The 25078-nt window shown below is 41.5% G+C and overlaps 2 protein-coding genes across 2 annotated transcripts; both read right to left on the bottom strand.

Moving 5' to 3' along the window:
- Positions 1 to 5238: 5238 nt before the first annotated feature.
- On the bottom strand, positions 5239 to 16389 carry LOC125179420. The gene is made up of 3 exons (XM_047885243.1): positions 6197 to 16389; positions 5776 to 5875; positions 5239 to 5313 (listed from the first exon to the last, which is right to left on the bottom strand). The coding sequence occupies exons 1-3, from the start codon at positions 16245 to 16247 to the stop codon at positions 5289 to 5291; spliced, it is 10176 nt and encodes a 3391-aa protein (XP_047741199.1). The 5' UTR covers positions 16248 to 16389; the 3' UTR covers positions 5239 to 5288.
- Positions 16390 to 19513: 3124 nt separating this feature from the next.
- On the bottom strand, positions 19514 to 24350 carry LOC108679784 (the record flags this gene model as incomplete). Its single annotated transcript, XM_047885241.1, has 6 exons — positions 19514 to 19531; positions 19860 to 20010; positions 20884 to 22356; positions 23209 to 23365; positions 23733 to 23813; positions 24227 to 24350. Coding segments are annotated over 6 exons (2004 nt in total), but the record flags the coding sequence as incomplete, so codon positions are not given.
- Between the last annotated feature and the right edge of the window lie 728 nt (positions 24351 to 25078).

Below are 25078 nucleotides of genomic sequence, written 5' to 3'. Positions count from 1 at the left end.
GATAGTGTGGCAAAAAATATTCACTAATGCAAGTTCGATCGACGACCAGAGAATGTATTGTACGAGGGTCATCCGGAAAGTAGTACCCGTTTGGGAATTGAACAAAAGGAAGTAAATATTAACAAATTTAAACATGTTTATTGAAAAGAACATGTATTACACTACTTCTCTACATAATCTCTGGACAAATTTAAGCATTTGTCGTATCGTGTCACGAGTTTTTGTATACCAGTGTCATATTACTCCGCCGCCAGTGTATTGAGACACGCAGTCACGTGTTCTTTCAGTTCTTCGTCATTTTGAAACTTTGTCCCTGCCACGATATCCTCGAGTTTCGTAAACAGATAAAATCTGAAGGAGCCAAGTCCAGACTGTAGGGTGGATGTTCGAAAATTTCCCACTTGAATTTTTTGGAGAAGTTGTGTTATCCGAGCTGTATGCGGCCTGGCATTATCGTGCAGTAGAATGACGCCAGTAGACAATGTTGCACAATATGCATTGGCATTGATTGTGTATCCACGGGTCATGAAATCGATGAGCAGTACACCTTGCCGATCCCAGAAACACTGGCGGCGGAGTAATATGACACTGGTACTATACAAAAACTCGTGACACGATACGACGAATGCTTAAATTTGTCCGGAGATTACGTAGAGAAGTAGTGTAATACATGTTCTTTTCAATAAACATGTTTACATTTGTTAATATTTACTTCCTTTTGTTTAATTCCCAAACGGGTACTACTTTCCAGATGACCCTCGTATAACAATTATCTTACTCGATTTTTTTTTTTTCAGAGAGTCGTTGCTACGAGTTGAAGTCTTTCAGAAGCCTGCTTTTCGATCTTACAACATCGAAAAATAGAAAGACTTGCGTTGTAGAAAGGCTTGCATAGGGTAGACTTGTAGATAGATTTCTGAAATTATTCTACCCAATGTTTGAGGTGGTTTAGAAAATTTTCGGCTTTTAAACAACCGTTCGGTCTCCAGAAACTGTGTAATTATGAGGCTCTCATCAGGTCACACAGCGTTAGTCATTTTGATGTCTATTTCGATTAAAAACGACGACCTGTTCAGGAACGTGTCGAAGTCTTCGACATTTGTCCTTTAACAATTTAGATATTTCTTACGAAGGTCATGCCTAAAAATTTGTCAAATTCGTGTAACTATGCGAATTTAAATCCGTATAGCCGCATTACTTGTTAATGAAGTGTAAGTTTAGGTTGTATGAAAATCACACGACCTAAACGCGAGCTAAATTTTGATAAAAGTTCTTGCACGAAGTTCAGTAATATGTGTTCGAGAACTTTTCCTTGTAACTGAACCANGCATGACATGCAAGACTGACGATAAGTTTGAGTGTGTGGACGGGGCTTAAAGGCCCTTTTTCACTACGGTACTGATTCGGAACGATTGTGACTGGCCTGAGAACAATGGTGTTTATACACGGAGCGACTGGTCGCGTCGATTAGTTGATTCGACTACAGTTTCGCCGGCTGAGAGCCTATACACGAGGAGAGTGTTTACGGTACACCGGGTACAGTCCGGCAAGTCCGCCAGTGCGACGTTGGGAGTTGTCGAGTAACTGCATGGTGGAAGCAAGCGAGAGCTCCACAGTTGTGCATACTACAGCGGCTAAGAGACAAGCAAGAAAGAGCGACGCAGTTATGCTCACTATGAAAGCCGAGGCGCTACTGGGCTCACTTGAGTCTTGACTGGCTTGAAACAACTTAGCTGCTTTGCGTGCAATGCACCAGCCAGTCGCCCCTGAAGACGTTAATCATCACAAATATTAATTGAGTCCACTAGTCGACTCAACTAATCGATGCATTTAGTCGGCTCGTGTACCTTAAGCCCCATGGCTGGGCTTCAAATGTGGCGTGCGCGTTTCCACTACGCACATGCGCTGGGATCGAGACCCCCGTCCACACGCTCAAACTTATCGTCAGTCTCGCATGTCATGCCAGGATTGACCGACAAGACGGAGCGTGTGGATGCTCAAAGTTTGACGGCTTGCATGTCGGGTGACCGGAGCTTGAGGTTTGACAAACCTGGAAAAGGCGGCGGGCGAGACCTTTGGGCTCATGCAAGACTGACGATAAGTTTGAGTGTGAGGACGGGCAACCGACTAATTGGTTAAACTCTTACGCTATCTCAATCTATGTTGCTGTTGAGAGCTGTGACATTGTTCCTCGCTAGCTCTAGTTTTTCATATCTCAAGATAGCCAACATTAGTTTCACGATTTATTTTGGCGAGTCGAATTATATCGTAGTTTCCTTTGTTTGTGATAAATTCATCAAAAAGCTACAGTGACACGAACAAGAGAGCACTGGCCTAGGAGGCATTGATTGCTAAGTGCAAAGAAGTTGATCCTACAGCAAACAAAGACTTTGTAGCGAAGAAAATAAACTCTTTATCGAAAATAATGTGCCAAAATGAAGTCGTCAATGCGCTCTGGCGGTGATAGGGATGCTGTCTATCCCTCATTGTAGTATTTTTCAAGCCATTTTCGGGACCACCGCGTACGTTTGCATCGCTTTAACCTAATTTTGGTGGCACGAACCGCGATCACAGCAGCGAGCAGCACTAGCTCCTCCGTTGCCGCGAGCGCACAAGACTGAAGGAAAGGGGAAGTTTGAACCTGTGGACGCTCTTCGGTCTTCCGTCAAAATCGGTCAAACCTGGCATGACATGCAAGACTGACGATAAGTTTGAGCGTGTGGACGGGGCTTAATTAGTCAGGAGTAAAAAAAAAAGTTTTTCAGGCGTACAGTCTCATAGTGGAGGGAGCGCAGCCGTGCACCACCAATAAGCCCTAAATCGAACGCCTTGGATCTCTCCGGACATCTACCATCAGCCGTGAATCATTCGGCTTTGTTCTCCGGCCTTGCATAAAACCAGCCATGCACCAGCAGGCCGCGGATCGAATATGACTTCCGGGCATCGTTAAATTACGTAATTTTACGTTCACCTAATCTGTGCTTAGGTTTCAGATAGCATAATTCTGTACCAAAATTTATCGTCCTTCGACGAGTGGCCGTTCGACCGAAGGCTGGTTCGACACACGGCCCAGATTATAAGATATGATTGTCCAGAAGTGTTGAAGGCTACGTTGCGGAAGGCAGGAATCATGATGGTCCATTACATTCCGGGCAGTGGTGGTCTTCGGCAGACGACCCGTGTCCGAAAAGGGCCATAAGGTCCGAAATCGATGTTACTAAGGCGGCTACGCCAGATGTGGCTTTCAGGATGCACATGAGATTATTGAAATGAATGCGGGCGGCTAATGGTGAATGACGTCCACGGTTCACAACGAACCAAGAAGTTTATGATTATATTCCAAATATTCTTTCAACAGAGCTCAGAAGCTCAGGGGGTGCCGAACCAGCCAGCACTTTGCACGGATAGATGCTGGGTTTGTGACCAATCACCGGTTAGATCCTTTCTTCTTCGGAGCTGAGGCGTTAGATTTTCACACGAACGATGGTAGCCTTTTCTGATTGCCGTCCAATGAAAATCGTGTACACCGTACAATATTTCGTATAATGCCCAGCTACTGAAACCTCAGTCGGGCAGTTCCTTTTTACGCCGAATTTTTTCGAACAAGGCGAAGTTAAGATCACAGGCAATCGACAAACCGATGCCACCAGACAGTGAATAACCATAAAGTCACCGACATTAAGAAAATAAAGAAACGAGAGTTGCGGAGATAGCACGTCCTGAAAATACCAGTCTGACAGTTATAACACGCTGTTTATAGAGCGCTTTTCGGGAGCAACATCAAATTCCATTTTTGATGTAGAGCTCTCAGACAGCGCTTAAAGATCAGCACGATTGGGCTGAATCTTGTTGTTTTAACATTGCTGAAGCCAATAAACATTAGGTTTAGCTGGAAGCGCATTGTAATTGTAGATATTGGCAAAAGCGGTGATTTTTAGACCAAATTTTAGTTGACAACACCCGTGTCGCCTTATTGTGTAGTTCCTGCAACTACTCAAATACGAAATTTGGCCCGAGCCATTATCTCAAGCGCAAATGGTGTCTGGTTTATCAGCCTCCGTTCCTAAGAAACGGGCTTCGGGGAAGATACTATTTAATTCGGCTTTAACATTCGCAGGAACCGGAAAAATCTTCCTGACTACCAATATTTTGTATGATTATGTGCGGCTACTGTAGTAGTAGCAACTGAGCGTGTAGTGAAAAGAATTTCTGGTCATCAAAAAGGCATAATGGTAATTTAGTTTCAAAATAATGCAAATCACGCCACGGTTGTTAGACGTTCCATTAAAGGGAGACTGGAGCAGAAAGCTAAGCCAAGTCTAGATGCCTCGATGACCCGAAAGTAATGATTTTAACTGCAGTCTCAGTTTCTGCCTGACAGGAAGCAAAGACTTCAAAGTGATTCATTTACCCGTCGTTAACTGCTGCAACAAAGATCATAGCACGCGCTCACTCAAGCGATGTTCAACAACACAAGGAGAATGAAATGAAATAGTGTATTTATATGTACAGTATTAAGTAGGCCTGGATCTCAGGTCGAGAAGAAGTGTCATAAATTTTGTAAAGAGAACATTTCAAATTTTAGGGAAACCTCCGAGGGGAACGAAGGAAAAGAGCCAAAAGATCGTCGACTAGCACCTTCCATGGATCTGTAAGCTATAAAGAAAACATCACTTTGTTCATGACCGAAATTACCTATACACATATGTGCGATATATTAGATTTTCAAAGGAAAAAAATTAACTATGTGCGGAGACGAATTCTATTCACACGTGTTTTGTGAGAAAAAAATTGAATCGAGAAATTTGAGGTGAGAGGCACAATCTAACGTGGTTTCTAAATCCCATTTCATCCATTGAGACTGATGTGTTTTAAAATATTTTCTAGATGTAATTTAGTTTCAAAATAATGCAAATCACGCCACGGTTGTTAAACGTTCCATTAAAGGGAGACTGGAGCAGAAAGCTAAGCCAAGTCTAGATGCCTCGATGACCCGAAAGTAATGATTTTAACTGCAGTCTCAGTTTCTGCCTGACAGGAAGCAAAGACTTCAAAGTGATTCATTTACCCGTCGTTAACTGCTGCAACAAAGATCATAGCACGCGCTCACTCAAGCGATGTTCAACAACACAAGGAGAATGAAATGAAATAGTGTATTTATATGTACAGTATTAAGTAGGCCTGGATCTCAGGACGAGAAGAAGTGTCATAAATTTTGTAAAGAGAACATTTCAAATTTTAGGGAAACCTCCGAGGGGAACGAAGGAAAAGAGCCAAAAGATCGTCGACTAGCACCTTCCATGGATCTGTAAGCTATAAAGAAAACATCACTTTGTTCATGACCGAAATTACCTATACACATATGTGCGATATATTAGATTTTCAAAGGAAAAAAATTAACTATGTGCGGAGACGAATTCTATTCACACGTGTTTTGTGAGAAAAAAATTGAATCGAGAAATTTGAGGTGAGAGGCACAATCTAACGTGGTTTCTAAATCCCATTTCATCCATTGAGACTGATGTGTTTTAAAATATTTTCTAGATATTTTGAATTTAGTAGTCCACCTCAATGACCCTCAACTGTGTATTCCATTCGTGTAACATCATTTGTCATTTTGAACGAACATTCCTTTTCACATTTGTGAAAGCTTTGTGCTAATAAAAGGTATGAAGTGTAAATATATCTAATGATTCAAATAAATTGTTATTTAGGGAAAATTAATATCTATTTCATTGAAGATCATTAACCCAAGAAAATAGCATGATAACTGACCGAGGCAGTCTGCGTTCGCTAGCTGAAGTGTCTTCCATTGGAGCTTCTGCCGCAGCAGAGGCGGGGGAGCCAGGAGAGCTTCGATAGTTGGGAGTTTGCCCTGCAGCAATGCAGTAAAAATGATGCAACAATGCAAGAAAAATTATGCAACAATGCAAGAAAAAAGATGAGACAAGATTAAAAATTATGCAAGAAAGCAATACAAATGATAAAACCATCTAAACTTATAACAATCTAGTCAGTTAATGCACATTATTCTTCAGTTCCAGTTCATACCTACAGAAGAGTAGGGAGCAATAACAATTAAAAATGCTCATGAATATAAGTAAATTAATTATGCAATTCAAAAATTAAAAGCAAGAATTAAGATGTACGATAGTGCACAGTGAAAGTAATAGTTACAAATGAAACTGTTACTTACCCAGAGATCCAGATACCGGGAGGAAGTTGTTTTCACCGCAATCGGGCCGAGGTGTCATGTAACTCAAGTTAAACAATGAATCCTTGTAATCGGTAGCGTTTTCATCGATAGAATCTCCCAACTGGAAAGCCCATTGATGTCCCAACGAAGGCGAACAACTTGTGCAGTTGTTTGCGGGTGTCGACGCCACATTTCCACTCTCAGTTCTCAGACTATCATCACGATTGCTACGAGAAATATTGTCCTGATCTACATTAATTGATGCAGCACTACAAACTTCCAGATCACACGGAGGCACAGATACCGAACCCCCTGAGTTGAAAACCGATTTCCCTTCCAATGGCTTGGCAACGGGTAATACGTCCAAATTACTCTCGGGTAGTTTTGATTTCATTTTCAATTTTATATCACTTTTGATCGAACATATTCTTCTTCTCTTCCTAGGAGATTTTTTCTCTGAGTTATCTAAGTTTGATTGACGTTCGGAAGCCTGCGAGTTGACATCTGAATTAGGGCCGGGCAAATCAGATTTTCTCTTTTTACTTTGGGTTTTTAGAATCTGAGAGTTACTTGCCAATGATGTGCTTACAGTTCGATTAGTTTTAACCGTCTTATTGGAATCGGGCATGTTTTCTCTGATGGAATTAGCAAGTCCTATATCTCTAACCTGTAAACTAAGGTCACTGGAAGACTCACCACTGACCGACACAATTTCAGTTTCTTCGCGAAATTCATACTCATTGTGAGTCCCAAGTTCCCTTTGACGGTCTCTTTCAGCCATTATTTTTCGGATTTTGCCAGGGCATGAAGATCGTCTACTAGATTCTACCTCACCGTCAGTGAAAATCCTCTTCGTTGCTCTCGAGAATTCTTTTTCAGATGGAACATCTTTCTGAGGGACATTATTCTTATTTCGCAACTTTGGAGGTGATTGAGGAAGCTTTTTATGTTCCATTTCGGGAGTTATTTGCATACGATTTTGAAGAGAATTGATTTCATTTGAGCTCAAATTTTGAACAACCACTTTAGGGTCGTTATGCAGTTTGAAATCAGCCACTGGAGTGGCGAGAGCATTTTGAGAAATTTCATTTTCTTGCCGTAGAGTATTTAGGGTTGTGTTTTCTGTCACTGACATATGATCAGAATTCTTCGGAAGGACAATTGCTTCCGGAATGGAGTTTCTTGAACCTGAAACCATTGCATTGCTGGTTGAAGTTGTTGTATTTACTACATCGAAAGAACGGAGTTCCTGCGCTTGGATCCTACATTCATGGTCACAAGAAGGCAGTTGAGAGTTTGCATACTCGGTTGTTTTATCTAAAAGAATTGCTACCAGTTTTGCCTTTTGACGGTGCAAGCCATCCTTCGTACGAACATGAGAATCATCAATGGCTGCTAAGTGTAACTCAAAATTATCCATTTCAGAAGAAGTATCTTTCTTTTGGCTGTGCAAAATGTCTGGAGTACCTGTTGTTTTTTGAGAAGTGCTCACACAGCAGGTAGATTGAATTTCATGCCTTGGTGTCAAATAAGGGTCTCCAACAATTGCTGCTAATTCTTTTTCAATACTGTCCAGGGGCCGTGCGTTGAGAGTTGGAATTTCACGTTGTGGGATCGCTTCATTATTATTGCAAGTTAACTGAGAAAGTGGAGCAAGTTTCTTGTTTACATCGCAAACAGTTGAACTGTCTATGATGCAGACATTGTTTTCTTCCAAAGGAGCGGATTGTCTCAGTGAAGCTCTTTGATTCTTCAGCTCCGCTTTTAGAGGTAGACTTACTTTTCTTTGAACAGCAGTCGCTGAATTGATCTGGAAAGGAACTCGAATATCATCGGTTGGAGGTGTTGCAATCGTTTCTTCTTGAGCAGATGTTTCATGAATTCTAGCATTTTCTGAATTTAATACCTCTTCACAACCTCTGCTTATAGAGCATGGGTCACTTTGATTTTCTTCAGTGGTGATAGAGGAGCCAGTATACTGAACACGACCCATCTTGATGATAAGGGGCGGTAGCTTTGGAGGATGTAGTTCCTGTGGAGGAACCAGTTGAACCGAAACATTGTTCCTTTCTGTAAAGGAAACCGAAGCAATTGATTTGTCAATTTCAGGCGACTTGGTTGGCAAACGTATTTTCAGGATTATTTTATCTTTCCCTGCAGCCAAACTCGTATGCGTCGCATTGCAATTTTCATCGAGAGAATTCGCTTGTCCTTCCGAGACAAATTTTTTCTCGGATGGTAAGTTGCTGGACGTTTCCAACGCTGTGTTAGTTTTTCCGCCTACCAGAGCATCGTTCTCCTGGTCTCGGCCACCTTTTACACAGGAAAATGGACGAGGACACTCCTCACCAACGGTGAAGTTCCTGTTTGACGATGTGAATAGATTTCCTTCTTCGATTGATTTAGATTTTTCATTGACGAATAATGCATTTTGGTTCTTCTTCTTGGGGGATCTGCGGATTTTCCTGATTTTCTTTATTGAATTATTAGGATTGTTGCCGATCGTCAATCTTGGCTTATGCTTTTTAACCAGGTGGATTTTGAAATCGCCTCCTTGAATTCGTAACGGAGTAGATCCAGGGCCATCGTAGCTAATTCGATGAAGAGGAGTGTACACAGGAGTGAAACTTCCATAACCAGAGGAAAAATGCAGCGGCGTAGCGTTTGGTGTAGTGAGGTAACTGTAATTGGGATCATGAGCAGGTGTTCTAATCGAACGCTTCACTAATTTCCTCGATATTTTCAAAAGCGACTTGTTGGATCTTCTCTGTTTCAAATTTTTAAGTCGATCAGCCACGGGAATATTTTCGGTATCCGTGTCAAAATTTTCAGGAGTTGGGACCACAGAAGAGAACTCACTCAGGTCGTTGATGCCTAAAGGATCTCGCGGATTCCTCGGTAATAAAATTCGACTCTCGCATTCATCGCGTTGCCAGGCATTTTTAGTACCGTGCGAGTGCAATATAGTCTCGTCGTTTGTCGAAGTGTACTTCACTTCTGCTCCTTTAAGTGTTCGCTTGATTGTGAGCTTGAGAGGTTTGTGTAACGGTAATTTGAAGCTTGCGTCTGCAGGCTTCGAAGCCGGTTCACTAGATATTGAATTTGCAAAATTATTGGAAGACTGTTCATGTAATTGTAGTGCTGAGGTAGGATTCGTAGAAGAGGTAACGATTTGAATTTCCGTTGGCAATGGTGGGCCCTCCAATAAATACTTTGCTGAAGTAGGAGCAGGGGGTTGATTTGATACAATTTTCTTTGGTCGCCCACGCTTCTTTTTGGAAGGATTTTGCATCAGACGAATATGATCTCGAACATTGCTTGTAATTGTTCCAGCTTCAATGTGTTCAAGAACTGGAGGACAAACTGGCGTGGGAGGTTCGTTGTCGAAAAACTCTGTATAAGATACTTTCGCTGCAGCTCTAGTGGACCGAGTTGTTCTTTGAGCAATTTGCTCGGGCAGATCACTTACTAGGTAAGTTTTCTTTTTAGGGGGCTTTCTGGACTTAACATTCGTTTTTTTAGACTTATTTCTGCTTTTAACAAGGTTGGCGGACTTAGCTTCAACAGAAATAATTGGAAAATCTTCCGGAAATTCTTTGATACTAGCTTTAGTGGGAGTTTTGAGAGTATGTTTGAGTTCATTCACAATCCCAACATTTTCTAAAAGTGAACTAGTGTCCACATCTGATGAGGGTTGAGATGGATTCAATGTTGGAGCACAAGACGCACTTTCTGCAATGGGTCCTTCATTAGATATACTTTCGCTTCTCTGTAAATCAGCAGATGGTAAATGCGGAGATTTTGGAGACACGTTCACTTCAGTTTCTTTGATTGACGACAACTCGATAGTTTTCAGAGGACCATTGTCATTTATTGTTCCTGCGTCAATATAGCCTTCAGAGAGGGGTACAGGAAACGTTTCGGAATAATAGGATTGTGTTTTCTCGTTGGATTCGAGTTGCTGAAACGTTGACGCGGTTCCAGTAATTATTGAGCCTCCACTAGGAACTGTTTCATTCGCATCGGTTTCATTATTACCATCGCAAACATCATTATTAGACTGTGCAAGTTGATGAGATTCCTTGTCTTCTTTATTCTGTGGACAAGCGTCAGAGAGATGGATCAATTTCGATTTTTCGTGCAAGTCTAATTCAGTTTCATTACCTTCTTTGGGAGAGAGTGAAAACTGCGAAACAGCTGGGGACAAAGCTCGCGAATCGCACCCTGGGGATTTGCTACTATGACTGGATGTGCTGTGGCGTCTTCTTCCTAATATTCGACTCATTTTGAGGTTGCAAGACGAATCGGCATCGCTATCGTCGTTCAAAATTAAAGCCTCATCTTTTAAGAGAATTGCGGATAAAGGCCCTAAAATGGAGTTTTTACTACTTTTGGCGTTCTCACATGACGCATCTTGAACAGGCTTAACTGTATTAGATTCAGAAGTTTGTGTAAGATGATCGATTCGAGTCTCAGTTTGAAAAATAGGGGGGTCAAGAATTGATGCAGAGAAAGAAGATGGTGAGTCAGATGAATTGATGGCGGATAAATTATTGTTGGTAGACGACGAGGACAGGGCTTCTGATATTACTGAGCCCCTACTGAGCATCGTAGCTGATTTAGCATCAATCAGATTTTCTGAGGGCAAGTCAACAATAGTTTCATTGGCAGAATGCGAGTTCGCTTGGACAAGCTGGGTTGATGCGAATGTGTCGATGCAATCCGACACCTGATTAGCCGAGTATGAAACCTTGGAGACACAATTAGACGACTGTGATCCAAACCCTGAGCCGTCATTGAAATCCACAATACTCACTGGTATGCTACTTATCGAACGATCAAATCTCATTCCAGATTCAGAAGTTTCGGTGAAAGTCGATTGAGGTGCTGTCGAAGAAATTTCAAGCGGAGGAGGATTTATGAGGAAATGATCACTCTGAGCAACATCCCTAACTCGTGGACACTGCGCTAGTGATTCGACCACACTTCCTTCGGTGGTTGTCAGATCTTTTTCCGTGATATCAAGATCTGCCTGATGGACTGAATCCAGTTTAGCGGTTTCACTGCGAATGTGGCGTTCAGCAAGTGTTGTAAAGCTTCTTGAGTCAGATGGCACCCCATTATTTCTCGTCGATTCATTTTCTAAATTTAAATGTGCTTGTTCAAAGCTTTCAACGGAGAAATCGTTTCTCTCTTGATTAGCAATATCATCCAAATTTTTCAAGAATGGAAAATTTTCTTGGAATGGAGTTGCGTCGGAACAGAACGAAGAGTGGCTTTCCGAACGAGGTTGATCAACAGATACTCTCTGATAACGCTTCAAGAATTTTCTAAGTCGACTCGACTCCTCAGGATGGCCTTGAGATTCTAAAAACGTTCCGTCAGGACCTAGCCTCAAAGCTAAATCACTTTCTAAAGCTTTACCGGGAACTGGTGCAACGGTTCGAGTTTCCCGTTGTTCTTTCGAAAACGTTAATTGGGAAGCAACTTTCTTTCCGAGACCTTCTAAGACGGACAGTTCTTTGAGTTTAGGTGACACAAGGGGGGGATTCAGGGAAGGGATGTTGAACTCAGGATTGGGAAATAGTGGATCCGGAGCATCATCGACCACATTAATGGGGCTATCCTCAGGAGAAACAGGTTTGTGTAAATTATGATTAGCCGGCTGATGTCCAGGATTGTATAGACTAGTAGATCCTCCATTCAAAAGGTCTTTTCCAGGAGCTGAGAACTGCAGCCAGCTGCTTGAGGGAGGACACGGTATTATTACAGTCGATTTCTCACTGGCTGGTGTACCAACCTGATTAGGAGGCACGGACGTAGAAAAACTGGTGTTAGCAGTACTCCTATCATCCAAATTATTTGGCGTTGACCGATTCTTATTCTCGAAATTACACTCCTGATTAATCTTCTCCATTATGAGGTAAGTATCATTAACACTTTGTCTACGATTTGAGGCGTATGACGATTGAACAGGTGCACAACATACAGGAGTTATATCTGGTGAGATACCTTGCGGACAGGGTGGGGGTTGAGTATTTACACTAGCTGATGCAGGATACGACATAAAGGGCAGGTGTGTTCGTGAGGGATTAGAACGTTCATCGGAATACAAATTCAAATTTGAGCTAGCTTCCACAGAAAACTCTGTTTGCTTAAGGGACCTTAACAGTTCCGTAGATCTGTTATAGGAGCAGTTCGGAACAGCCAATTGCTTAGTGCTCATGACGAGTGAAAGTGGTGAAGTTTGAGGATTACCGTCAGGTGAGTTATTAACAGAATATTTCTGAGAAGGATGCTCTGGGTGTGCATATAAATTACTTGAAGCTGACCGAACAGTGTTGAAATTAGCTGGTTGGGCCATTTCTGCACGAGGAGTTTCATTCTTTTTTGGGTCGAAACCTACATTTCTAGGGAAAACTGGCACTGATGAAACATCTGGGATCAAAGAGGAGCTATCAGCGTTTCTGCTGATGTATTTTCGGTACTGAGAAGAATCTTTCCATCCCACGGGAGAATCGATGACAGATGATGCGTTCGCCAACAAATGCCTTGAAAATAATTCTCTACTGACACTAGGTGGCATGTCAGCACTACTTGAAACGATCGTTGGCTGATTGGGAACAGTTCCACGGGCCGGATCCCTTGGCTCGCCAAGGAGATGATGAATGTGATGATTATTTCCAGTGTTAGCCATCCTCACGGGTCTGGAATAAGATGCAGAAATGCCATGTTGATTGATATCTAAAAATTGGGTTCCCATTCGAATTACATTGCCTCCAGACATTTCAGCTGTAGATGGTCGGAAACCGGTCGGAAGTGGGAATCGTCCTTCAGGTGCTGGATGTCGTATTTGACTTACCAATAGATCTCGACCAGGCGGGAATGCATGGCCTTGTTTGAATCCTGCTGGACCTAGAAAACTGGTATTCCTATCGATTGGAGGAGGTTGAGGCGTGTTTTGCTGGTGTAATAATTTCAGACTTGGATGTAAACCTGAGCGTAATGGAGGTACTTGATAGGGAGAAGTTGACCATGGTCGATTAGCATGAAACGGTGGGCGTTGCTCTGCCATGCTATGTTGAAAGGACGATTGGTGCTCGAAATTTGATTTAGGGCGATTAAAAAAATTTTGGCAAATACCACGTTGATCCACCTGCTTTCTTTCAGCTACACCCATTTCTCTTGCAGCCCGATCGATCGGATTGAGATTACTATGCTCCACAACTGAGTCTGAGAGCTTATTCATTGCGTCGTTGTTCACTGGAAAATAAATTCCTTTTTGCGAACACTCACGGGCAATGCTTTGAACCTGAAAATTGTCTCTTTTATTTGGTTCTGGCAGTCCATCCAGCTCCCGCCCAGCTTTTTCACGGTTTAAAATGCCATCTCTTGTGAATTGTTGAGCTGGCCTTGAAATTTCGGGAATACGATATAGATCCATTGCTGGATAATCTACTTTCGCACTTTCGATTCTAAGTCTGTCCGTTTTATATTGTTCTGCGACACTCCGATTTTCAGGGGTTTTTTGAAATATTTCGCTCCTTTTTGAACTTTCAATTTCTTCTCTTCCTTTCCTGTCAATTCCTTGAGGACATTGGCTTTCTCTTCCACAAACATCTTGAGCACTTTTGCAGCTATTAGGTTCCCGATCAATCAGGGCTTTTCCATCGCAAGCTGGCGCATTTTCTAATAAAATATTACCTCGATGTTTAGAATCTTCAAGTAGTTTTTTAGATTGATCCTCTTGTACAATTTTTTGCTGAACAAAAAGCTGTTTCCTTTCACAAAAAGTATTCTGATCGCGTTCATTCAAATTTTGCTGAATTTCTGACCTAAAATTTTCAAGCGAAGTCGACATGCCAGGATTTGTTGGGAATTCTCTATTTCTAGTTTGATCTTGCAATAAAGCATGGAGCTGACTGGGAGGTCGACTATCAATTGGGCTCAAAATATTTTGATGGCTAGATTTCTTTTTATCTTCCTTGTACTTTTCTTCCGCCTCTCGTAAGCGACGGGCTTCTAAACGTTGCTCTTCCTCTGACAAAAGTCCAATACGAAGCACGGAGTTAGTTTGAGATACAGAAGGAGCAGCAGTAATTTTGGCCAGGGTCAATTCCGACAGGAAGTCTAGTTTTTCACAAGTTATAGGAGTGCGTTCAAAATGATTCTGAGGCGGAGCAAGACGAGTTACATTCGATGGGGAACTATGAAACTGATTATTTAGTTCAGTGCAGGGGAAGTTTCTTTCCATGGATTTCATGTTAACGGTCGAAGAATTATCGACGCTCAGTTGCGGGAGAAGGGGAACATCGTGAGGTGCGCGCATCAAATCGTGGCTTGCATCACTGGAAGATGAAGGCCCTCGAGGGCCATCTTTCGGCCTTGTGGCATTTATTGAACCACAGGTGCCAGGAACTGATTTGGGAGCATCTGTTTGGGACAGCAGTTCTTCGATTGTGATATTATTTGATGTCGGGCAACCAATGTCCAGTGAAATTCCATTATCAATATTTCCAATAGAACTTACCGAATTATTCGATGTTATTTGACTATTCACGGAACTTGTCAGAGTTACTTGGCCATGGACAGCAGTGGTTTGAATAGCAGGTGTTTCAGCGTTGGTTTTAGCACTTTTTTGCTGGTTATTCGGCGCCAATGTCGTTTCATTCTTTGGAGCCATCAGAGCAGCATGAAGAAAACTAATTGGAGGAGGATGTGAAGACGTCGTTTGTCCAACGTTATTCGAAGAAAACCGTTCAGATCTAGGAGCGTCATTGACTACGGGGTTAGGTAGCGATGCGCTTATTTGATAACGCGTCACGTTCATATCAACAGGATTGATAAATCCTGGAAGTGGGACATTCAAACCTCCACCAACAGAGCTCCCAACAGAGACCTTCAAGCAAGTTGCAGGAGCTGTTGCACTCAAAGGTAATAGTTGTGACATTACTGTAGGACCGTGATGCGAATCAACTCCACTGTTATAAGCATTGGAGGTGCTGATACTGCGTATTGGTAGAATGCAATTGTTACTGCTATTTGTATCAACCGACTGAAGATGAGCCGCGACCGGTACACAAGGCATCGGATTTATACTTGGAGTTTGTTGGGGATACGAGGCATGCGTCTTTGAAAGATTAGGAACATTTTGTTCTCTTATTGGTGCAATACTATCGGGAAATACAGGCATCCCAGAAGGCTGGAGTTGGATAAGGAGCGGTTGTGAACATGAAACGACGGGAAGCGACTGATGAGGTCCGAGGGTAATCGAGGCAACCATAGGTGTCTGACAGGAAAAATTGGGTACAGTGAGCGGTTGGCTAATATTTTGAGGGGTAAGAGATGACGTATTTGTGGAAGTAGAAACTATCAGAGGTATTTCACATGAGCTTGTCATGGGCATGAGTTGGTGTCCAGAAATTGTTGACACATTGCGTTCGTGGGATAATGCACCGCCATCAACCGTCGGCAACATTGAAGTCGTGCAGGTAAGAGACGAATTTGTACTAAGCGATGCGGTTGACAAAGAAGATGTTGGATAAATCACTGCCGTGGAACAGTACGCGACGTTAGCACTGGAGAGAATATCCAGAGAAGGTACGGATGTGCTCAGAGATGGCAGAAGAACGGGTTGAATGACAGAAGTGCTTTGGGTAACAGAAAAATCGGTGTCTAGGTTATTGACAGGAATAATCAATGCATTGGCATTTGTACAAGCAGTTGAAGTTGATAGAGCTGTCAGTTCTGAAGGTACGTTTGCGGAATTTGTAGTCGTCACAATCGAAAAACTCACCGAATCAGGGATAAGTTGTGGTTCACCTGGGAGAACGACTGGCTTTGTCAAAAAACTTAGACCTTGTTCACTCGAATCTACATCAGTCGCAAGTAATTGTAGTTCATTTTTCTCTGTAGCTTTGGAAAACGTTTTTGTGGGAATAGTTACAACTGGTGCGGAGTTCAACACAGTTATGGCTGGTGTGATGGGGCTCTGCTGCGAATTCGCAGTGTTAACGGTAGCATCCGACATATCATGTGCAATCGGAGTCATGGAAGAAGGTGTGCTCCTTGAAATTAGACACTGTGAAGAAGAAAAAGCTGGAAGCGTAATTTGGATACCATTAGTGAGCTCAACTTTGTTTTCTTGATTAAAAGCAGAAAATTGAATCGTTTGATTTGGTGGAGCTTGCGAGGTTGCAGATGATCGATAAGAAGCCGGGGGTTTGTTCGTTGATATATCTGCAACTGATACTTCAATAACCGGATCTAGAATGGATCCAGATTCTCCAGATGAAAGTTGATTATCAGATCCATTCACCGAAGTTGACGAAATTGTTGCCATGACATTTCCATCTTCATGGGGTGAATCTACGAGAACTGAATCAAACTCGGGATCATGAAGACCAGCAGATGCTAGCGCTTTGCTCAACATGGACGAAATAGGAAGCGCTGGGGACAATTCGGATTTTATTTCCGTGACCGCGATTTTTGGAGCTTCGGCATCCAACATGAAATTACTGTCGAGCATTTCATCGATTTGTGCCAGAGATGATTGTGACTCGCACAAACCCGTTGGAGTATTCTGATTTCCAGAGGCTATCACAACACTGAACTCGTTCGGAGTTTGACTTGAATTCGACACTATATCGTTCAACGTATCAACATCATTAGGAAGTTCGGTAATTTTTTTATCCTCTTCAGGCTCCCATTGATTCAGTTCGCCACAATTCGAATACGGTGATTCTGCGGGAGGGCTGAATATAGACCTGGGCTTGGAATTATTTTCAGGCGACACTTTAGCAACACGAAACTGAGGCATCTCAAGCAAGTTTTCTTCAGGTGTAGGTGTGATGGATGCAACAGCTAATGCTATACTACGCGAGTTGGGAGAAGATGAACGATCAAGAGGAGAGGAACGGTCAACAGACTCTTTGCGTTGAGTTGGAGCTGTCGACCCAGTTTCAGTGCTGGGTTTCTCAATGATAGTGTTCAAGTGAACAGGAGTGGCACCTAGTGGGCTTACTAGGTTTGGAGTAGCTAAACCGAAAGAGAGCATGCGAGATTCAGATGCCGAAGAAGTCCTTTCGAGTGTATTCTTCAAAATACCAACATCAAATGAATAAAATGGATTTTTGACAGGTGTGCAAGAAGAGAGATGAGCAGGTGTCTGTGAAAGCGGGCTCATTATATTATCTGGTATGCGAAATTTCTTATCAAAGTCCACAGAGCTCAGCCTGGAAACTGAGCTAACAGCAGATTTCTTTCCATTCCCGGCCACGGGGGCTGTAGAACTCACGGCAGTCTTCGAATTTTTATTCATTTCACCCGTTGTTTTGTGAATTTTTACTGGACTTGATACATCTCGGTCAGGAGTATTAAAAATGGAATATGGTTCTCTTACAGGAGTGTCGGGAAGAGAAAGACCGGTACATTCTCGCCTAGGCGTTTGTGGCATGGGACTCATTAACGAAGGCATGGCAAACTGCTGCATGAAAGTGGTTGAGTCAACCGACGGTTCTACTGGCATCACTGGAGTATCCGAGTCATATAAAGGATTAGGAGATGCTATTGGAGGTACTGGACTCAGAACTTTTGGATCAGCTTTCTCTGTCTCTTTCTTTGTCTCTAAATTCAACACGGATTTTCGACTACACAAGTGGCGCGGAGTGGCAGGAAATGGGCTCATGAGAGCTGGTATATTAGTTTGCCTCATGATTCTTGAGCTGATGCATTTATCCTCATCCTTTTCAGTGTCATCACGATTTGTGTCAGATAACATGAAATTATTTGCTTCGGACAAATGTATTGGCGTGGGGGGGATCGGACTAAGAAGTTGCTCCGGCCGATCAAAATTAGGCAGGAAACTGGAATATTTACCAGAGGGTAAGCGACTCCTAATAAGCTGCGGACTTCTATCACCAACAGTAAAAGGATCATCGCGCAGAGCAGCTGGAGTTTCAGGGAGAGGACTCATGAGCGGAGGAGTAGGTTTTTCAAGCAATAGTTTCAAATTTGGCAGAGGGTCTTCTTTCGCCATTTTACTAATTTTAGTTGCTTTGGTTGAATTTTTTATCGAATTAGTAGTATGAGGTGATAGGTTTACTCCGCACCGCGAGTTCTCGACGTCATCATTTTTCTGAAATTCGATGAACTTGAAGGACGATCTCCATTTTTCAGCTGGGTCGTTAGTTCGAGGTGAGGGTTTGGTATTTCTTGTTTTGTCATCGCGATCAGTGTGAAGGGACGAACCGAAAGAGGCCCGAGAACTTAGTTGTGACAAAGAAGGATCACACACTTTATCTTTACCCAGTTTTAGAGAATGATGTTCTGATAGATCGCGCTGATTCCGGACTGCAGCATTACCCAAATTTTTGTGAATGGCTTCCGTTTGCTCGCTTATTCGAGGTGGTGGTTGTTCAACTTGCTTTTCCTTAATTTGTTCTTGTCGTTTTCTAGTAGTATTTTGACTTGAGAGTGGGCTTTTCTCCAGTATCTCTCGATTTGGTTGTGTGTCTTTCGAGAAGTGTTTTTTGATGTACGGTTTTTCTGTGCTAAATGGCGATTCTCTGTTAGTAGTTTGATCTCTTTGAGCAGCAGTGTTTTTTGAATTTTGCGATTTTTCATGGAAATTGTGTTTCATGTAATGTCGATCTTCTACAGCGTCTGTTTGATTCAGTGGCCGTTCTCTTTGTTGTTCGAGGATCTTATCGTGTCTCGTTTTTAGGCTTTCCCTCTCTTGGGACTGCAAGAACTCTTGCGGGCATTGATCAGGTTTGAATGGAACCGTTTGATTTCCATGTTTATTAAACCGAGAATCAGTTTTGGACGGATTCTTTTCTTTGTTATTCAATTCTTTACCTCGTTCAGTTCTGTTGTAGTCCTGTGAGTGAATCTTCGTTTTTCTATCCATGTGGTGTGTTTTTGAATCACGATGCTGGTCCCATAAATGTGGATTATTTTGTCTATTGTGTGATGGAGATCGCCACGAATTTCTATTCTTGCTATTAGAGGCATTTTCCAATCTTTCCCGATCGTATTTTCCCTGTAAGGAGACACTTTTCTCTTTATGGTCAGAATTTTGAGATTTTGGAGAACATCCAAAGTCAGTGCCTTTTACACGAACTTTTGACATTTCATTTACGCTTTTGACTTTTTCAACGGGATTGAGCATTTGAGCTGTCACAGCAGATGCAGCATGATGCATGTGAATGGGTGTTCTGTTCTCATTCTCAAGTCCAAGTCGCTTATCGTTATTGAAATTGCGACTATCTTTACTTTTTCTACTATTGGCCATGATGTTAGCCTTAACTACTTCTGCTACGGCGGGTTGTTTTCCTGATACAGGAGAAGATTCACTCCCAGATAATTTAACAGTCTTGCCGGACATGGCTGAATTGCTACCATTCGACTCATTCCCAACGACTGAAGAACCGAGCAATCTAGAAGATAGATTTTGATTGCACTTTTTCTCTAATTTCGATAGATTCAAGTCCGGTGACTTAGTGTCAACCAATGAATCATTTTTTCTTTGCTTGATATTGAAATTCGCATTTTTTAGATAATTTTCTTTCTGGCTCGTTACCACAGAACAATCAAAGTAAACGGGCGATTTCAAGGTAGAAATTGTGCCAGATCGCGAAGGCGACAAAAATGCCTCACGCACAGGAGTAGGAGGCCGATCGAGATCATCTCCAGAGCTTGGGTAAGATGGCACCTCAGGCGAGAGAGATCGAATCGGGTCAGGAGAAGGCTGGAAGTTTAAAGCGTGAGCAAAACCAGGAGTAGGTGGACGTTCAGGAAGATCACTGCAGTAGCTAGAGTCATTCAAAAGAGAGAAACTAGAATCCAGACGGTTAAATGGCGTGCTAACATGTCTGGAATTCGCTAACGATTCAGCAAAGCAATCCAAACTCTTTCCTGGGGTGGGAGGACGGTCAAGATTCGGAATGTCATTATCTTCCGAAAGAGTAATGGGTGACAATTGGGATACAATAAATCTTTCCGTCAAAATAACAGGATTATCAGATTCAACAATTTTGGAAACGGATTCTACGCAATCTTGACTTTGTGATTGTGGCGATTCATCTCCGAACAACACTTTCATTTTTGATTTCTGAATATCAACTTTATGCACATCAGGTGAAGTTCCTATATTTTCAAGTGAATTTGATTTCTTGTCAATAACTTTTGCAATCATTTTTTCACTTTTCGATTCATTTCTTTTCTTGCTTAATTCGTCACTTGCACTTTTATGCTTATCATGAGTCTTCTTATGACTCGTGTCATTTTTGTTTCGCAATTTTTCTTTGTGCTTGCGTTTCTTCCTATTGTGTGATAAATTTGCAAGCATTAAATCATCTTTAATAGACGATGATGGTAAAGGGGCTGATTCTGTGTCTACGTGTGAGCAGGAAACGGAAGCACTAGTACTGGATTGCTTTACATTAGGCATCTTTCTTTTTGTATCGTGATCTATTTTGGGGGAACATCTCTCAATGTCTTTCCTAGGTGCTAGTCTGAGAACTGGAGGAAAAGTTGACAGGGTGCTGAAAATTAAATGCATACATGATTAGTCAAAATAACTAGATGATACAAGAGACAGGGAACACACATCACTATTACTACTTATTTTCTTTCTTCCTTCAAAATTGCTAACAAAAATTATCATCAACAATCACATCTCTCACCTCTGAGCCGGAGCATACGTAATAGATGATTTCTTGGACGCTGTTTTTCTAGACGACGTTTCTGATGAATCTGGTGTAGGCATTTTCTTTGAAACGGCATCCCTCTCGTGTCGAGCACTGGACGAATCATCTTCTGAAACGACGGTTGTGCAGGCCCCTACGAAATGATTAGGAGGCCATTGATCTTGCCTGTAAGTAGAGTCGTTGTCCATGTGGACGCTGGTGCTCTCTATGACAGTTTCGCTGGCAACAGGTGGTGTTTCTTCTTCATTGAAGAATTCGCCCAAGGGATCGGCAAAGTTCATTGCTCGCATTATTATATCATTTGCAGCAGAGGAACTCTTTCCTTGGCCATCAGCACCAGCCGTACTGTTGAGCTCGGTACACTGAGGAGCAGATTCGAAGATAGCACTACTGAGGGTGATAGGTTTATTGGACATCAGAGCAGGGACCACGGTAGCGCCTCCAATGCCCGGGATGATCCTTTCTTCGCTCATGTCTGGCACAGGTAATACGTTGATGGTTCCAGACGAATCCTGGAGCGATAAACTAGAACGAGCGGGCATTACAGGATGAACTTTTCGTTGAAATGGCATGCGCTCATGAGCTCCATGAGGATGGTGGAATTGATTGCTTTTACCAGAAGGGACTTGTGCCTTGATTACTTTGAAGCGCGGGATATGGAGATCTGCTGATGCAGTGTCGGCAGGAGGATGTTGATAGTCTCTTCTGTTTTGAGATTGATGGTGATGGCGAGAACTAGACTGACGCTCAGAATAAGGCACGTTACGCTGTGTAGAAGGCACCTGTGGCATAGCATACTGAGGAAAATTTCCATGACTGCGGGCTCGATGATTTGGATGATGGCTTGAACTTTGATCAATCAATGCCTGGGGCCTGCCTCGTTGGAATTGAGGATTTCCAAAGTGAGTATTGTTGACCGCTTCAAACGATGGAATGTGAGCCCCAGGGCGAGGTGGGAGGTATCCCATTGCAATGTGTTGCGAGTTGATTTGATCGTAAGGCAAGCCTCCCTGAAAACGTCCCATTGTGTGAGATGGTGGCGGGGGAAATCTTGCACGCTGGTGGCGATGGTCTTTAGGATCTCCATCTATTTGATCTATGGAGAAATCGGAAGCAACACTACTGACATCTGAATCATCCGACTCGTCGCCTGAAGAAAATAAATTTTGGTCTTCTGCTATTCTAGATTCCTGTTTCAAACAGAACGTAGACTGATGCGTGTATTCAACTTCATTCACATTAAGAACATGAAATGAACGAGACTTGAATCTCTTAGGTGCAGTAGACGACGACGAACAGGAACAACTGTGCACATCATGTGACTGCCGAACACCAGAAGAAAATTGAAGCGGCGACGTTGAGCTGTTGTCACTGACAACAAGAGCTTCTCCACATACGGAACCATCGTTTTGAGGTAACATATCCTCAATTTCTGGATGAACCACCGCTCTGTAAACAATGGATTTATGAAATAACAGTAACTTCTCAATTCAAAAGAAATCAAATTGCACCTAAGTTCTATTGATAATCCAGTCCAATAATACATGAAAGCTATATGGACCATATCTGGAATCTTACTGAGAATAAAAGATAGAATATTTGAACTACAAAGGCATCACAATAATATTTAAATTAAATGAAATAGCCATTCCTATAATGTTAATCTAAGACAATTGTTCAGAGCAATATCGAACATACAGAACTACAGTAAAAACTTCGAAAAAAAAGAGTCTATGCCTACAGAGTGAGTAATTAGCTTAGTCAGGAAGTATACTGTCACTTCTGAAAATTTTTAATCCTGATCACTCGTTAAAATTTTTCGAATCTGGTTTCAAAATACAACACCAAAATATTCAAACACAAGGTGGAAACCAACAGAACATAGGTCGTACAATCAAAACTCGTTAAATAGACGTTTCTCTTCTGTGATTTGTGGGTTTATCTTGAAAACTTTCTGTGATTTGCTGTCGGAGCTATGAACTCTTAAATATTTTGATTGTACGCTCCTATAACAAGAAATAGATTACAGTTTGGAAGAGTCCCTACGTAGTCGCACTTCTGGAGGCTCTTAATCCTGATTGATCATTAGAATTCACTGCTTCAGGCTTGAATATATCACACTAAAATATAATAGCCATAGCAACAGGGCAAGTAAATAGTTTACTGCTCGGAAGACTCCTTCCGTAGTTGCACTTCTGGAGGCTCTTAATCCTGATTGATCATTAGAATTCACTGCTTCAGGCTTGAATATATCACACTAAAATATAATAGCCATAACAACAGGACAAGAAAATAGTTTACTGCTCGGAAGAGTCCTGATGAAGTGGCACTTCTGACGATTCCAACTGGTGCTCGCTCAGCCACACGGGCTGGGACATGGCGAAACTCAGCGCCTCGTCGCCCTCGTCTGACTCGTCGCTGCTGCCGTCAGCGACATCTTGACTCTTCTTCTGACATTCTGAGGGTAAAGGCACAAGTATTAAATGCAAAATTTAGGATTTCCTTAATTACACTTAATATAAATTAGGTGATAAAATGACTTTATTCTTGACTCTTCTTCCGACATTCTGGGGGTTAAGGCACAAGTATTAAATGTAACATTCAAGATTTCCCGAATAAATTACAATTAATTGATATAAATTAGGAGCTAAAACGACTATTCGGTTTTACAATTTCGGTGTAAAATAGAGGAAAATATAAAATTCGCAAGACGGTGAACAAAGATCTGTAGTTGCTGGATAACAACATTCATGGGAACTCAGGATTGGCATTAATTTCAAATGAAATAAAAAATCTTTATGTGATTTTTTTCAGCTCCTACATACCTGAAGAACCTGGTAGCTCAAGAGCATTTTCATCAGCAAGGTCCGCTAACCGCCCAACCAGGGACAAGTCTTCCAGACCCACTGTTGAACAAACATTGCAGCAAACATCAGTATCACCTTCATAAAAAGTCTTCAAAAATAATGTAAGGAATTCATGAAATCAAATCGTTTAGCGCCTGATTGACTAATAACGAAACACACCATGCAGTTTCAATACCAGCTGTAAGCCCCAAAAAATTGGCAAATGATCGTTAGAGCAGCATATGTACTTGTGAGCTTAAGTTGTATTTTAAGTACAATGTAATGTAATTAATTGCAAAGTTAAAACATTACACTAAGGCCGGAAGTGAAAGGATATTTTAACTCGAATTTCAATATCCCTGTTCATGAGCTAAAGCACGTAGGTATTGGTGTACACTCTTCTCAATAGGATACAAAATTAAAAAGGATTAAAATTTCTACGATGGTGAATCTTTCTTAGTTCATGTACTAACGGAATTGTGAAGATTCAGCCTGAGAAAACGAGGCCGCCAGTTCTTCATTGACGAAATCTTGGCGGGACGAAGCAAGGGCTTCTTCTTCCTCTCGAGCAGCGTCGGCCGGCGTCTCAACGTCCATCTGTTCAATGATAATTTAAGATGATAATATTCAATAAACACTAATGGCACACATTCTGAAATAAATAATTGTGTTTAAATGTAGTATCAAAAGATTTTCTATATATTATTTCAATGGAACAGATAAATTTAGACAAATTTTAGCTTTAATGAAAACTGAACTTTACGTATATGTATGAAACTATGAAACAAAGATTAATGGTAAAGGTAGCTTTGAAATTACAATCAATGATATCGAGAGACTTAAAACAAGTGATGACAAAAGTAGCTGTGAAATTGAGACCAATGATAAAGGTGGTTTAGAAATAGAAGTTCAATTATAATGATTGGTCATAAATCAGTATAGGTATACAAAAATAATCATTGCTAACTGTTATGCGAACATGCGATTTGTGGAATATACTATTTAGGTTGAGGCAGAGCTAAATAAAAATATCAAGGATGGAGTCATACCATAAAAAGACTAAAGTACACAGAAAATGAGAATTAGGCATCTACATGGAATATTTCCACTGCTTACCAGAGGAAATGTGCACATAAATATAGGTCACAAATAATAATAACAATAATTTTAAAATAATAATGATACAATTTTAAAATAATAACAATATAATTTAAAAAGAATAACAATATAATTTAATAATAACAATACAATTTAAAAATAGGTAATAACAATACAAATCAAAAATAATAACAATATAATTAAAAAGTAATAACAATATAATTTAA

Source organism: Hyalella azteca, unplaced genomic scaffold (assembly GCF_000764305.2).
Source record: "Hyalella azteca isolate HAZT.00-mixed unplaced genomic scaffold, Hazt_2.0.2 contig17367, whole genome shotgun sequence".
In the NCBI taxonomy this organism is placed as follows: domain Eukaryota; kingdom Metazoa; phylum Arthropoda; class Malacostraca; order Amphipoda; family Hyalellidae; genus Hyalella; species Hyalella azteca.
This window is presented reverse-complemented; position numbering and strand designations above follow the sequence as displayed.